The following is a 16,054-nucleotide window of genomic DNA, read 5'->3' on the forward strand; positions in this document are numbered from 1 at the left end:
TAGCTTGCGTTTGGCCCATGTCCCTCCAAGCCTTTCCTATTCATGAACTTATCCAAATGTCTTTTAAATGTTGTAACCGTACCTGCAGCCACCACTTCCTCTGGCAGCTCAATCCACACGTGAACCACCCTCTGTGTGGAAAAACCTGCCCCTCCAGTCTTTTTTAAATCTTCTCTCACCCTAAAAATATGACCCCTAGTTTTGAACTCCCCCAGCCCAGAGAAAAGACATTTGCTATTCACTTTATCCATGCCCCTCATGATTTTATAAACCTCTATAAGGTCACCCCTCAACCTCCTATGCTCCAGTGAAAAAAGTCCCTGCCTATCCAGCCTATTTTTATAACTCAAACCATTCCTAGCAACATCCTGGTAAATCTTTTCTGAACCCTCTCCTGCTTAATAATATCCTTTCAATAACAGTATTCCAGAAGAGGCCCCAATGTCCTGTACATCTCAACATGATGTTAGAGGTCTGAGCAATGAAGACAAGTATGTCAAACACCTTCTTAAACCCCCCTGTCTGCCTGTGATGCAAATTTCAAAGAATTATGTACCTGAAACCCTTGGTCTCTGTTCAGCAACACTACCCAGGGCTCTATCATTAGTTGTATAAGTTCTTCCCTTGTTTGTTTTAACAAAATCAAGCATTGGCCCTTCAGCAGCAATTCCTGATGAAGGGTTTATACCTGAAATGTTGACTCTCCTGCTCCTCGGATGCTGCCTAACCTGCTGTGCTTTTCCAGCACCACCCTTTTCAACTCTGACTCTCCAGCATCTACAGTCCTCACTTACTCCTGTTTTACCAAAATGCAATACCTCACATTTATCCAAATTAAACTCCATCTGCCCCTCCTCAGCTCATTGACCCAATTGATCAACATCTCCTTGTAACCTTCTTCGCTGTTGACTACACCTCCAATTTGGTGCTGGTTGCGAACTGCCTAACCACGCCTCCCAAATTCTCATCCAAATTCTTTTATATAAATGACAAACAAAAGTGCCTCTAGTTCTGATCTCTGTGGAACACCGCTGGTCCTAAAAGCTCCTTCTGTTAAAAGTTGTTACATTTTTGTGAAGAGTCTTGGGATGTTTTACAAGTTATTCCAGATTCACACTAATATATTGCTTTGTCTTTTCCATGATCTGTCCAAAAGTTTGTACATTCAGATAAATGATGAGAAAGCTGTTTTTGTTGTAAATTCATTCATGGGACATAGGCAATCACAATCAAGGATAGTTTTGTCACTCACCTATCCCTAATGTATGGCTTTGCTCACCATTTCAGAGTTAACCACGCCGTTGAGCGTCATGAGTCACATGCAGGCCAGACCAGGTAAGGGTTTTCAACCCAAAAGGTGAACCAGATGGGTTTCAAACAACAATCAATGGTAGTAGTCCTGTACCATCATTAAGGGTAGTTTTCAATTCCTGATTTATTAATCAGATTTAATTTCTTGGCTGTCTCAGTAGGATTTGAGCCTTGCTCCACCTGTCAGTGGGACTGGAGTTGTCTTGACGAGTTTATTGACATTACCATTACACCATCAAAAGATTATCTCTTACCGTGCATGAGCGAAACTAGGTTCCTGTTTGGTAAGGGTTCTATGTAATTAAATAAGAAGGCATGAGGAAAAGGTTGAAATGCAGGACAGTGGAGTGGAGCAGCCTGCGATATTATATTTCCTTTGAGTAGCAATGTTCCACAGAGTACAACTCAATGGTACAAGCTAGTGTGAAGCTCATGGTTAAAACTGTAGAGTAAAAACAGAAAATGCTGGAAATCTTTGGCAGGTGTGGCACAGTTCATGTTTCAAGGTCAACAGTAAAGATAATGTTACTGTAGTCACACTCTCTGGAGAGAAGATAAAGCTGGTGGTGGTTTAACCTGAGGGTCACCACGCCTCAGGTGAGGGGAGAAGTTGTGAAGAACAGTCCTTCACAGTAATCTCAGCCAGTGTGGGAATTGAATTTACATTGTTGATATCAGTCCACCTGATAAACTAACCATCCAGCCAACTGAGCTAACAGTCCCCATGGCCTATTGTTTGAACAGGTCAAAATTGGAGATATGGAACGGAAACAGGCGGTCCTGGAGAAACACAGCGGGTCTGGCAACATTTCTCAGAGACAGGAAGTTAATGGTTTGAGTTCAATATGACCTTTTCACAGTACTCTGAGTAACAGTCATATCGGACTGAAAACATTATCACTGTTTCTCTCTGACAAATGCTGCCAGACCCGCTGAGTTTCTCTAACAATTTCTGTTCCTGTTCCACATCTGTAACTATGACCTGCTCCAACAAGTCTTTGGGATTGGTTTCCAGCATCCGCAATATTTTGCTTTTATTTGAAAGGTAGAGATGTAATGGGTTTTAAATAAATACACAGCAGGGAGAAAGGGGGTGGAAGAACATGGCAGCAAGTCTGATGGATTGTCATTTTAATTCTCTTCCCCATCTGCCCACTCTGTCCATTCTCCCTCAGTTATCCTGCACTGTTCCATTGAAGATCAGCACCTAATCACTCAAAGACCCACATGACAACATTCAAACTCAATGTAGAGTTATCATTCAAGGTCATAATATTTTCAGACGGTGATTGTTCACGTTTCATCATTTCCCATTTACATCTTTTCTATTTTGTTGCTTCACTTCCATCTCCTTATGTTGACTAGGCTCTCCTGCTTTCCACCCTCTTTTCCTTTCGTTCTTCCCTTCACCTTGCTTAAATAATTGGATAAAGCCTGTGAGAGCTCTTGTGCAATTCAGTTTTGACAAAAGATAACACCATGGTACATAGGGACAGAAGTAAGCCATTCAGCCCATTCAGTCTGGTCTGCCATTCAGTGAGGTCTGATCTTCCACAACTCCACTTTCCTGCCTTTTCCCTATCACCCTTGATTCCCTTCCTGATTAAAAATCTGTCTCAGCCTTGAATATACTTAATGACCTTGCCTCAACAGCCTTTAAGCTAACTATCTGTGGTAAAGAATTCCACAGACTCACTGCTCTCAGAGAAAAGAAATTCCTTCCCTATCCGTCTAAAATGGTGTCCCTTTATTCTGAGTTTATGCCCTGTGGACCTCAACTCTCCAACAAGGGGAAACAACCTCATTGTATCTATCTTGTCAACATGAGACATCAACTCTGTTTCTCTCTCCATAGATGCTGCCAGACTTGCTGAATTTCTCCAGCATTTTCTGTTTTTATTTCAGATTTCCACCATCTGCAGTGTTTTACCTTTGGTTCAATCTTTGGTATCAAGTTCACCTCTCTTGCTCGCCACCTCTTATTTTATGTAGAATTATTTGGATTACATTGCTAACATGAATACAGTTCTGTGCAAAAGTGCTTTAAATTTAATTGTAAAAAAGATGATTCACAAGGGGTTTGGTGACCAGCAGAAAAACACAAAGTAAAATCCTTCACATTCTTTTTCAATCTGAATCAGAGTCTGACATTTCTTCTTCACCTTTCAGAGAGAGGGAGAGAAAAACAATGGATACAACCGTTAAGGAGAATACTACATCGTATCAGTTTAGTTCAGACAGTATCAGTCAAAGTTACAAAATCCTAGGTTCAAGTCCTGCTCTGGAAATTGACACAAATCTTCAGGCGACCCTCCCAGGACAGTACTGAGGGAGCACTGCATTGTCAGAGATTTCAGCACCTTGTTGAGCTTTCAAAGGAGGGTCCTATATCTGTTCTTTCAGAACTCCCCATCTCTTTCTCAAAATAGTGCCCTGGCACCTCTTGCACTCCCTGGAAGGCAGTCAGGGCTTCAGCTGTAATGTTTCTCTGACAGTGCAGCATTCACTCAGAACTGCAACTAACCGTGTGCAATTATCTCAGGAGCAGTATTTTAACTTAATGAAGCAGGCTATGACTGAATGAAATATAACACGGTCAATATTCAGGCTTTGGCTGGTGAGTGACAATTAACGTTCATGCCACACAAGTGTCGGGCAATGACTATCTCCAACAAGAGATCTAACCATCTCCTGGTGACAATCAACAGCATTACAGTTGGTTCTGATATAACTCGATAGTTTCATTCTTGGGCGATCCTGCCTTTTAAGAAAATCGTGCAATAGCCGATGGGGCTAACTAATGGGGCTGGAATTGCGTTAAAGCCAATACAGATAAGGAAAGTTTGCGTTCTACAAATAATGGTCTAAATCCTTCAATTGTGTTAAGTCACATTGAAGAAACACACATTATAGCAGAACCAACTGTACCATTGATGAATCTCCCATCATCATCACTGTAGGTTGGACCAGTGACCAGAAAGTTAACTCAACCAGCTGCTAAGGAGATGGTGGTATCCTGGTATTGTCACCAGACTAACAGTCCAGGCCATAATGTTCTGATGATGTGGATTCAAGTCCCACGATGGAAATTTGAATTCACCATAATCTGGAATAATGATGATGTGAAGGTGCTGGTATTGGACTGGGGTGGACAAAGTAAAAATCACTCAACACCAGGTTTATTTACACCTGGTGTTATGGATTAATAATTATCTTGTTTTAAAGATCTATTCACTTTTGGAGAAGGAATCTACCAACTTCTCCTGCTCTTGTCTAAGTGTGTCTCCAGACCCACATGAATGGATTCCCTCTGGGCAATTAGGGATGGGCAATAAATACTGACCCGGCCAGTGATGGCAACATCCTATGAATACAATTTTTTAAAAAAAATCTGCCGACAAGACAGGCAGATCAGAGGTTGGAATTTTGTTGTGAATAATACACTCCCTGAAGACCTCCCATCGTGCTGTTGTGTATTTCCCACATCTCTACCCAGGACAAAGCAGCCTGCTTGTTTGGAACCGTGTCCATTTGTACTGTGTTACAAGTCTGGACAATCTACACTGATGCAATCACCCAGAGTCCTTCAACCTTCCAAATCTTCCAAATCCACCATCAGTTCAGTGGTTTCATGCTCCATGTTGCTAAATTCCAGCTTTTTAAACCAGATTTACTGAATGAATTGAAATGAAATTTAGGATGAAATTTGAAATCTTTATCCTGATCATTGTTTTCCCATGAGGATCAATGTAGATTGTCAGTGGGCAGAATGTTGGCAAATGGAGTGTTTAAAGTTAGAGGTTATCCACTTTAGCAGTAAGAATAGAACAGCAGAATATTATTTAAATGGAGGGAGACTTCAGAATGGTGTGGTGTAGACGGATCTGGGTGTCATTGTAAATGACTTCACAAAACATGGACAAACAGCTATGGCAAGTGATTACAAGAGCAAATGGAAAGTTGGTCTTCAGTGCAAAAGGAATGCAGTTTCAAAGTAGGGAAGACTTGTTATAGCTGTGCAGGGCATTAATGAGACAAGTGGAGGACCATGTATGGAATGGGGCTCCTTACTTAAGGAGGGATACACTTGGGGTGGAAGCAGAGGTTCATTGGGATGAAGAGGTTTGCCTTATGAGGAAAGGCTGAGCAGGTTAGACTCTGGTGTTTTATGAGATGATCTCATTATAATGAAAGATTCTGAGAGGGTTAGACAAGGTCATTCCCACCCCCACCCCCCCCCCACCCCCCACCCCACCCCCACCTTGGGACCATTGTTTTAGAATCTGCTTCAGTTTGAGATGAGGAGGAATTTCCTCACTGGGCAGATTGTCAATCTTTGGAATTCTCAAGGAGAAAGTTAGTCCTGCAGATCAGAGTCAAAGCGTGTGATGCTGGAAAAGCAAAGCCGGTCAGGCAGCTTCCGAGGAGCAGGAGAGTCGATGTTTCGAGCATGAGCTCTTCATCAGGAATCTCTACCCAGGAAGCAGTGGCTGATGCACCATTAACTAAAATCAAGGATGAAGGGGAACAGGCAGGAAAATGGAGATGTATCAAGTTCGATCTGTATAATCGTACTGAACAGTGGAACAGACTCCCGGGGTGTGGAGCAATTAGTTTGTAGCTCCTCTATCTCATGGTTAATGGATTACTAGTCCAGCCATAACCATTAAACTAGCATACCTAAGACTGTATTAAATACACACTCTTAAAGTGTCTGTGATCACTGTTTTTGGAGCAGGGAAGTTCTTCAGGTTTTGTGCATCTTACAGATCATTATGGAAACCAAGAAGATCACAGGCCAGGGTCCCTGGTCTGTGCAATGTTAGTTAACCAGTTGCCATATGAACATTTCCTGCCCTTACATATGGCTATTTTATACTGTCCTGCACTGTGTTCTGACTTGCAAACAATTTGACTCACAAATGGATTCCAGAACTGTATCCAATTTATAACACTTCCTGCTCATTCCTGCCTCCTATGCTCATTGACCCACACTGGCTCCTGCTCAGTTTTAAAATCCCTCGAATGGTGTTACCCGTCACTATCCATAAGACATAGGAGTGGAAATAAGGCCATTCGGCCCATCGAGTCCACTCTGCCATTCAATCATGGCTGATGGGCATTTCAACTCCACTTACCCGCATTCTCCCCGTAGCCCTTAATTCCTTGTATCTCTGCAATCTCATCCAGTCCCTCTCCCACCACTGCTCCAAGATATCTGTACTGCTCCAAGTCAGACTCTGGGGGTGTTGCCAGGATGTTCAATCACTCAAACAGTTCCCTCTTTCTTAAACAAGAGGAAATAGTCACTGTCTCTGCACTTTGGCCTCTTCAAGATCTATCTTTAGATTATTTCCATTGAGACTTTCACAGAATTGCGATGATGCAGAAGGAGGCCATTTGGCCCATTATATCTGTGCCAGCTCTCTGAATGAACATTATAACCTCTGCCACTTTCCTGCCTTTTCCCCCTTAACCCTGCATATTGCTTCTAGTCAAATCAGGATCTAATGGCCTGACTGAACATGCCTCCAATTATCTTCCAGGTATTTCATTCCAGACCCAAGCCAAACACTTGTTTGATCAAATGTTTTTTCTCAGCTTGTAATTGCTTCTTTTGCTGATTATTTTAAAATTGCACCCTTTTGTTCTCAGCCCTTTTACAAACTTCTCCAAATCTACTCCGTCCAGCCCTTAAGTGACTTTGAAAACTTTGAGAAAATCTCCTTTTAGTTTTCTCATCATGAGTATGACCAGTACAGTAGGTGTAACTATCACTGCCTATATAAACTGAAGGTGGAGGTGCCGGTGTTGGACTGGGGTGGACAAAGTCAGAAGTCACATGACACCAGATTAGAGCCAAAAATGTGTTGCTGGAAAAGCGCAGAAGATCAGGCAGCATCCAAGGAGAAGGAGAATCGACGTTTCGGGCATAAGCCCTTCTTCAGGCGTCGATTCTCCTGCTCCTTGGATGCTGCCTAACCTGCTGCGCTTTTCCAGCAACACATTTTTAAGCTCTGATCTCCAGCATCTGCAGTCCTGACTTTCTCCCAGATTAGAGCCCAACAGGTTCATTTGAAATCACAAGCTTTCAGAGCACTGCTCCTTCATCACTTGCCTGTGCGCTTCCCTCCACTTCACCTGATGAAGGAGCAGTGCTCCAAAAGCTTGTGGATTCAAATAAACCTGTTGGACTGTAACCTAGTGTCTTCTGACTGTACAGGGGTGACCCCTGTAGCTGTGGAATCATTTTCCGTGGTTTCAGTTACCCGTGGTTTACTGCAGACCGAACATATTATAGGGAACCTTCCAGAGCCAGGGACCAGGGGACTGCTGGGAAAGTAAGTTTCCCATTGAAATGAATGGGTTTGCACCTATCCGCGGTTCTGGGCGTCTGCGGTAGATTTAGGAATGTGTCCCCTGTGGGTATGGGCTGGGGGGACTACTGCATAAACTGGAATAGCGATCTTAGTCTCTGATGACAACATGACCCAAACCACAAGTAGAAACTGAGCTCTGTAGTCCCTTCCTCTAAAGGCTTCTTCCTCTTCATTCCCCCCCCCTTTAAAATGCGCCTTACACTTCCCTGTTTCACAAAGCTTTTTAGCACCAACATCTTCTCATGTGGCTCCATGTCACATTTTGTTTGAGAAACATTCTCGTGAAAAGCTTTGCAATATTTTATGATGTTAAAGGTACTGTATAAAAAAGATGTTGAGTTGTGCTGAGAGGAGGGAGGTGCTGTTTGGTTTCTGTCCTTACCTGTGGATTTTTTGATTGTTGCAGTGTGTGTTGGGAGATCCTGAGGGTTAATGAGACTGATCAAATGGTTGCAGATGTAGTAGAAATCAAATGCAAACACAACTGTTGCCACGAAACCAAAAACCTTTTTGAGAAAAAAAGTGCAGTAGGAGAACAGTAAAACAACCGATTTGAGATAAGAACAGACAAAAATAGAATCTGATCTTTAACGAACGATGCAAAATTACTCACCCCAGCAGTTTTTGCAGATGCTGAACTCTTTGTAATGGCATAAATCGAGATCGCAAAGAAAATAACTGCAGCAGTTACACAGCGCAGGAAATCCTGCAAGATTTTTTGACATATAATATTTGAAATGTGTGAAAGGAAATTGCTCACTCTAAACAAAGTGTGCAAAACTTGTCAAACGAGCTTGCTTCAATGGTTTGTGCCAGAAAGTAAACTGCAAATTACAGACAATGCAATGAATTGAAAGGATTTTGACAGAAGTCAGGGTCTGTTCAACAAAGAAAGAAATTGTGTCTTCATTACATCTTTCAGCAGCTCCCAACTGCAGTTAATGAAGGGTAGTCACTGCTCTAAAGTAGGAAACTCCACAGCCAACCTGAGCACAGAAAGCTCCCACAACAACAAAGTTAGAACGAGCAGGGGTTGTGTTTATTGGTGCTGATAAAGGGGATGCGACGGGTACCAGAGTGAACTCCGCTGACTCTTCCAAATGGTGCCAGGAGATATTTTAGGTTTAGTTGGGGCATCACACAGCACCTCGGAAAGACAGTACTCCTGACAGTGTGACACTCCATCTTAATGAACATCTGAGAGGTGTGGCACTCCCTCAACACTGACCCTCCGACAGTGCAGCACTCTCTCAGCACTGACCCTTGGACTGTGTGGCACTCCCTCAGCATTGACCCTCCGCCAGTGCCTATTGCACTGACCCTCCGACAGTGCAGCACTCCCTCAGCACTGACCCTCTGACATTACTCCCTCAGCACCGATCCTCTGACATTACTCTCTTCGCACTGACCGTCTGACATTACTCCCTCAGCACCGATTCTCTGATATTACTCCCTTCGCACTGACCCTCTGACATTTCTCCCTCAGCACCGATCCTCTGACATTACTCCCTTCGCACTGACCCTCTGACATTACTCCGTCAGCACTGACCCTCTGACATTGCTCCGTCAGCACTGACCCTCTGACATTGCTCCGTCAGCACTGACCCTCCGACATTCCTCCCTCAGCACTGACTCTCCGACATAACTCCCTCAGCACTGACCCTCTGGCATTATTCCCTCAGTACTGCATAGGGAGTGCTGGTCTAGGCTATTGACTGAATCTCTGGAGTGGGGTCTGATGGGTGAAGGCAAACACACAGTATCAGCAGCAATGTTGGTGGAGGGGGAGCAAATACTTTAAATATTCCAGATGATTAATGGTGATAGATGTTAGGGTGAATATCTGTGGTAGAGCCCAGAAGTAAAGGGACACAGCTTGATCATGGGTAATGTCAGGCAGTGCCCCATCACATGAAGGGAGTGGAAATCTGGAACCAATGAACCTGGGGCTCATTGGAAAATGTCCAAATTTGAGACTGTCAGATTTCGGTGAGACATTGATGGTTTTGGGAACCAAAGTAGGTAAATGGAGTTCAGAGGCACATCAGTCATGATCTCAATGATTGTCAGAATATACCTGAGGGGCTGAATGGCCTCCTCATATCCCAGTTCTGTGCTCAGGTCTGTGGGAGTAGGTGTTTTTCATTGAGAGATGTATGCCACAGAAGTGAGAGTGGTTACTGACTGAGGTGAGGGGTCATGTAGGATTTGCCCCTGAGTACAGGGTTCAGATGTTATCTGTGCCACCAGCCCCCCTCCCAAGCACACGCTGTCGTGGTTCTATTCATTCGCAGGACTAGGCATCGCTGGCTAGGCCAGCATTTATTACCCATCCCATGTAAGAGTCAAACACATCACTGTGGGTCTGGATTCATGTGTAGGCTAGACCAGGTAAGACTGGCAGATTTCCACCATAAAGGTTCTCAGTGTACCACAGAGTCAAGAGATGTACAGCATGGAAACAGACCCTTTGGTCTCACCCGTCCATGTCGACCAGATATCCCAACCCAATCTCGTCCCACCTGCCAGCACCTGGCCCATATCCCTCCAAACCCTTCCTATTCATATACCCATCCAAATGCCTTTTAAATGTTGCAATTGTACCAGCCTCCACCACTTCCTCTGGCAGCTCATTCCATACCCGTACCACCCTCTGTGTGAAAAGGTTGCCCCTTCGGTCTCTTTTATATCTTTCACCTCTCACCCTAAACCTATGCCCCCTCTAGTTCAGGACTCTCCCAGCCCAGGGAAAAGACCTTATCTATTAATCCTATCCATGTCCCTCATTATCTTATAAACCTCTATAAGGTCACCCCTCAGCCTCCGACGCTCCAGGGAAATCAGCCCCAGCCTGTTCAGCCTCTCCCTGTAGCTCAAATCCTCCAACCCTGGTAACATCCTTGTGAATCTTTTCTGAACCCTTTCAAGTTTCAGAACATCCTCGAACCAGATAGACTTTTCATGACAACTGGCAATGGGTTTGCGGTCAACATTAGATTCCAGATTTTAATTGAATTCAAGTTCTATCATCAACAGTGGCACAATTCAAACTTGGGTCCCTCAAACATTACCTGTCTCTCTGGACTAACAGCCTCCCGATAACACCACTAGGCCATCAGCACCCCCAAACACTGCTGTACATTTTACACCCAGGAATACTGAAAGGTGCTACTTACAATCAAAGGGCCGTGAAAACCTGGGAAATTGTCAATGTACTGTGTCACATACACGTAATAGGCACAAATGGATAGCAGGAACTCGATGAGTGGAGCAGCCATGAATGCAGCCATAGGGGATGCCAGGTAACATATTAAAATGATGAAAGACAGCACCTGGGGTGGGGGGAGAACAAGAGGAAAGTGAACTAGCTGAGGCTGCACAGAAAGCAAGGCCCTGCAAATGACCAATCAACATTGTTCTTCCAGTTGTCAATTACAATCTCAACCCATTCCCCTCCATCTTCACATTGGACCTGCTCATTTAGAGGGTCTTAGAGAGCACAGGTAGAGACCATTTGGTCCATCACATCAATGCTTGCCCTTTGGAAAGATCTATGCAATTAGTTCCACTCCTCTCTCCTGTTGTGATAATGTAAACTTCACAACTTTAATAGCTGCTCATGGATTGAAAAAATCCAACCATTCTGGAATAACCTGTTTCTTGAAATGAAAGAGACAATGAGACACCGTTATAAAGGGATTGAAAGCAACATGCGAATGAACTATCCCTGGCAAGAAACAACATAAACACGCTATTTCCTGGGAGAGAGGAGGTAATGACTGCTTGCAAAGCTGCTGCCTTGTGACAAGTAAGTAATTAACTTTGCCTGCAGAAGCAATGTTTTGAAGTAAAGGGGTTAACTGCAGAAAAAACTGTGTTTTTAAATAGACAACTAACTCTGAATATAACAAGGAACAGGGGAGCTGCTTCTGATAAGAAGGCAAGCTATAAACTGGAGATCTCCAGAAGAGTAATCAATGTTGGGGATGAAAGAATCGATTGAATCATACCAAAACCCAAACAATTCAGTAGCAGAACTTTGTAGAACAACACTGCACAAAGATCGAAGAGACAGACACTATTGGTTCAAATCGTGGCTAAATTCCACCATTAATCAGGTAATAGCTGAGTTGGGTTGAGAGGCTTAACTTGTTTACTTGAGGGACTTAGTTTGATTGCTACATGCAGTTAAGTTTAAATCATTGTTTTAGTACTTGATTGTGAAATTTCTTAATAACTAGTCGAATTAGAGGTAACTTATGGTGATTTACCCACAGGATTAGCTTTCTTTGTTTCCCTTTCAAGTAGTTCTCCAATTCCCTTTAAAAGATCATAATGAAACTGCCTCCACCACACTTTCAGGCAGCACAGATCATTAATAACTTTATGCATGAAATAAATCTCCTCAACTCAGTTCTGAAGAGTCATACTGAAGTTGAAATGTTAACTCTGTTTCTCTCTTCACAGATGCTATCTGACCTGCTAAGTTTCTCCAGCCACTTCTGTTTTTATTTCCTATTTCAGGCAGGAACAATTTTTCCCTCGCTACTCTGTTCATGGTCCTCCTGGATTTGAGGACCACTTGTCAGACCAAACACAAGACTGCCAAATTTCGAATGATTGCAACTGGGGAAAAGGGTGGTTATTGGTAAGTTGATTCTGATTTGTTTAGGTATTGCTATGGAGAGCAGAGAAGGCACTCCTCAGGTTCCTAGGTTACTCAAAAAAAAACCCAGCAACACCTTCATTTTGTTTGCAGAGAATGGGTAATAGTGTATGAATATAGCAAATGTGATGAGCTGAACTGGTTCTATGAAATTAGTTACTCCTGTAGCTGTTAGCACATACAGAATTAACCAGCAAATCTCCAAATCCCATCTAACAGACTTCCTGTTTTAGGTTTTGAAAGTATGGGCTGCTCGGTACTTTGAGGAGAAAGTGAGGTCTGCAGATGCTGGAGATCAGAGCTGAAAATGTGTTGCTGGAACAGCGCAGCAGGTCAGGCAGCATCGAGGGAACAGGAGAATCGATGTTTCGGGCATAAAAGAAGGGCTTATGCCCGAAACGTCGATTCTCCTGTTCCCTGGATGCTGCCTGACCTGCTGCGCTGTTCCAGCAACACATTTTCAGCTCTGCTCGGTACTTTGACTATTTCCACGTGGCCTGTTATTGAAACTTTATTCCCCTGGCACTTTACTCTCTGGCATAAATTGCCACTATCAGTTTGTGATTTGGCACTCTTGCATTTATCCTGACGAGTGTAAGACCTAAAACTTTGGTGAAATGCTTCCCTTTTTGGAAATGTTCCACGTCTGATTCAAGGATGGAATGATCCAACAGAGTGATCTGTGTGAAAACAAAAAAAATGCTGGAGACCAGAGTGGGTCAGGGAGCATCCATGGAGAGGGATCACAGGGGGTCAGGGAGCATCCATGGAGAGGGATCACAGGGGGTCAGGCAGCATCCATGGAGAGGGATCACAGAGGGTCAGGCAGCATCCATGGAGAGGGATCACAGGGGGTCAGGCAACATCCATGGAGAGAGAACAAGCTGATGTTTCGAGTCCAGATGACTACCCACATCCCTCTGCCCTCCCTCTGGCTGATCTGAACTGGGGCAGTGGGGGAAGGGGAACATGGTGTTCCAATGCTCCTGGTCTCTGAGGGAGTTCCTGCCCATGGTTTGGCCTTAGGTGAACAGACCCCATCCATATTGCCGGCTGAAACACAGGCACTGGGGATCAAGCATTTTATTGGTTCCTGAAGGTTAAAGACCCTGTCCTGGTTACTACAACAGTGACACCCAGGCGACATGTGCCCGTTTCACTGTGATTTCCAAGATTTCCACCAACCGGACTCTCTCCTTGCCAAAGTAAACACTCAGATAAACAATGCCTGTTTGTTTTGATTTGACACGGTTTGTGAAATTTCAATTAGCAGCCTCTGGCTTACAGCTCGTACACAGAGAAATGGGGGTGAAGATGCTCGCTGAAAGGACAATGCACACTTTAGCGGTTACACACACACACACACTTACCACTTCAGCTGCCAGCAGCAGACCTTTCCGAGACTTTAAGAAAGCTTTGTCCGGGATAAGTGCACTCAAACCGGTAGAGGCTGCGGGAACTGACTCCGGGAACTCCGACTCTCCCATTGCAGCACCAGGTCAGGGGAGGGGCAGAGGAGGAGATGGGAGTCGTGCAAATGAAATGAGGTTTTGGGGAGGCTTTGTCTTTCAGGGAAATGTAAGGACTTTTTCTTTAACAGGGAGCTTCAGCGGGAAACGGAAATGTAGGTTTGCGGAAACTTGGGATCCTCCAATCTGAGACAATGGGTTGATCGGAGTGGGGAAAGAGAAAAAACCCAGCCGGACCGACAGGAAATATTATTTTCATAAAAGCGAACAGCATGAGATCAGTTTCATCACGATTTTTCTCAAGACGTTCAGCAAATCGCCTTCCAACTTTGCACGAAAAATGCAAACATTTCGTTAAGTTCTGGCCAACAAAGTCTCTAATAACCTTTGCAAAATAAACCTGCAAAAAGGTTACGAACAACTTTGCAAAAATAAAACACTTCGATATCTTTGGAAATACTTTGCCAAAAAAGTTACTTTTAAAAAAGATGCAAAAATCGTCATTGAATGTTTTGCAAAAATCTTAACGATAAGTCACTTTTGCATAAAAATTGCCACAGAGGGTCTGAGAAGAGTTTAATTTCCAAATGGAACTACACAAATAATGTTTCCGAACATGCCTTGTAAAGCCTCAGCTAAGTTATTCTCCATCACGTTTCTCGCCAAGTTAGGTCACGGTTTTAGAGAGGGATGGGTGGGGGGTGAGATGTTGGGCTCAGTTCAGTTTCTGACTCATTGCAGCCGCCTCTCGGACAAGCTCCCAGCAGACACAGGGCTGCAGGCAGCGAGCTGAGCAGTGCATCGCCGAGAGCCTGTGAACACTTTTAGTTCCTGTGTTACACTCGAGGGCGTTAATAATCTGCCGTCAAAATCAGACTTTATCAAGATACCCTGCTCCAAACGTTTAGATTAGATTCTAGTCTGTAACTCACTCCCTGGTGTATGTTATTCTGTATATAAACCAGCCTAATCCCCTCGATTAAATTCCAGTCTGTAACTCACTCCCTGGGATCTGTTATTCTGTATATAAACAACCCAAACACCTTGATTAGATTCCAGTCCTTAACGCAGTCCCTGGGATCTGTTATTCTACGTACAGTATAAACCACTTGATTACATTCCAGCCTGAGGGAGCTGGTGTAGATTGAAGGGATTTGGGTTCAATATTTTGAGGGTGTGACAATTCTGATATAAATCATTTTGGAGCAATAAAGACTGAACACTGCTGTGTTTATGAACAGATGGTGTTCAGCTGTGATCCCCTTGTCTAGTCTCATTGCAAATTGGACTTTGTGGAGAACAGAGAGAGTTGTTCAGATGCAATGTCCAGCATCCTCAGCTTCTTCATGCATTGTCTGTTAGGAGCAAAGTCTTCTGAACCGATTGAACAAGCGATTTATCTTAACATCTGATTGCACTGTTTCTCCCCATTAACACCCTGAACCAGTCTGAATCCACACAGACACTGGGAAATGTTCATTCTCATCAGCTCAGGGCAGTTTCTCTCAGAATGGTAAATCTGCTGCAGCGCAGGTTCCAACTGAACTCATTGAGTCCTCAACCTGAACCACTGAGAGCAATCCTGATATTACATGCTCACTCCTTTTCTCAGCCTGACCCTACTCCATCCACATCCTTCCCACTCCTTCCCTTCCTTCCTGTCTGACCCAACACATTCTCCAGTCCCCTCCTCCCCAAAGCCCTTCAGTAAAATCACAGAATTATGATGCATTGCTTTATTTACTGTCATGTGTGTTTTTTACAAATTCAGTGAAAAGTGTTGTTTAGTGTTGCCACCATCTGGTACCATCTTAAAACACAGAAAAAACGTCAAAGAGGTTTACAGCACGGAAACAGACCCTTTCGGTTCAACTTGTCCATACCGACCAGATACCCAAAATTAATCTAATCCTATTCACCAGCATTTAGCCCATATCCTTCTAAATCCTTCCTATTCAAACATGCATGCCTTTTAAAGAAGGACTGTAATTTCCCCTTCCATGTGGTTGACGATGCCCTCCAACACACATCTCATCCACACCCCGTACCTCCGCCCTCAAACCCCACCCCACGGTCCTCACCTTCTACCCTACTAACCTCCGCATACACCACATCACCTGCCTACATTTCTGCCACCTCCAAACGGACCCCACCACCAGGGATATATTTCCCTCCCCACCCCTATCCGCTTTCCGCAAAGACCGCTCCCTCTGTGACTACCTGGTCAG

The 16,054-nt window shown here is 44.0% G+C and overlaps 1 protein-coding gene across 1 annotated transcript; it reads right to left on the bottom strand.

The window, feature by feature from the left end:
* Positions 1-3,340: 3,340 nt before the first annotated feature.
* cmtm3 (CKLF-like MARVEL transmembrane domain containing 3) lies at positions 3,341-14,583 on the bottom strand. Its single transcript, XM_043706537.1, has 5 exons — positions 13,728-14,583; positions 10,868-11,023; positions 8,305-8,397; positions 8,074-8,197; positions 3,341-3,473 (listed from the first exon to the last, which is right to left on the bottom strand). The coding sequence occupies exons 1-5, from the start codon at positions 13,842-13,844 to the stop codon at positions 3,439-3,441; spliced, it is 525 nt and encodes a 174-aa protein (XP_043562472.1). The 5' UTR covers positions 13,845-14,583; the 3' UTR covers positions 3,341-3,438.
* Between the last annotated feature and the right edge of the window lie 1,471 nt (positions 14,584-16,054).

Source organism: Chiloscyllium plagiosum, chromosome 17 (assembly GCF_004010195.1).
Source record: "Chiloscyllium plagiosum isolate BGI_BamShark_2017 chromosome 17, ASM401019v2, whole genome shotgun sequence".
In the NCBI taxonomy this organism is placed as follows: domain Eukaryota; kingdom Metazoa; phylum Chordata; class Chondrichthyes; order Orectolobiformes; family Hemiscylliidae; genus Chiloscyllium; species Chiloscyllium plagiosum.

What these genes read in the sequence shown, in the direction of transcription:
- cmtm3 (XM_043706537.1), bottom strand. Translation starts at nt 13,844, where the DNA reads ATGGGAGAGTCGGAGTTCCCGGAGTCAGTTCCCGCAGCCTCTACCGGT. An exon ending in CATCTGCAAAAACTGCTGGG is followed by an intron (nt 8,198 to 8,304) that starts GTGAGTAATTTT and finishes TTTCTCAAAAAG; the next exon opens with GTTTTTGGTTTCGTGGCAAC. An exon ending in AACAATCAAAAAATCCACAG is followed by an intron (nt 3,474 to 8,073) that starts GTAAGGACAGAA and finishes TCTCTCTGAAAG; the next exon opens with GTGAAGAAGAAATGTCAGAC.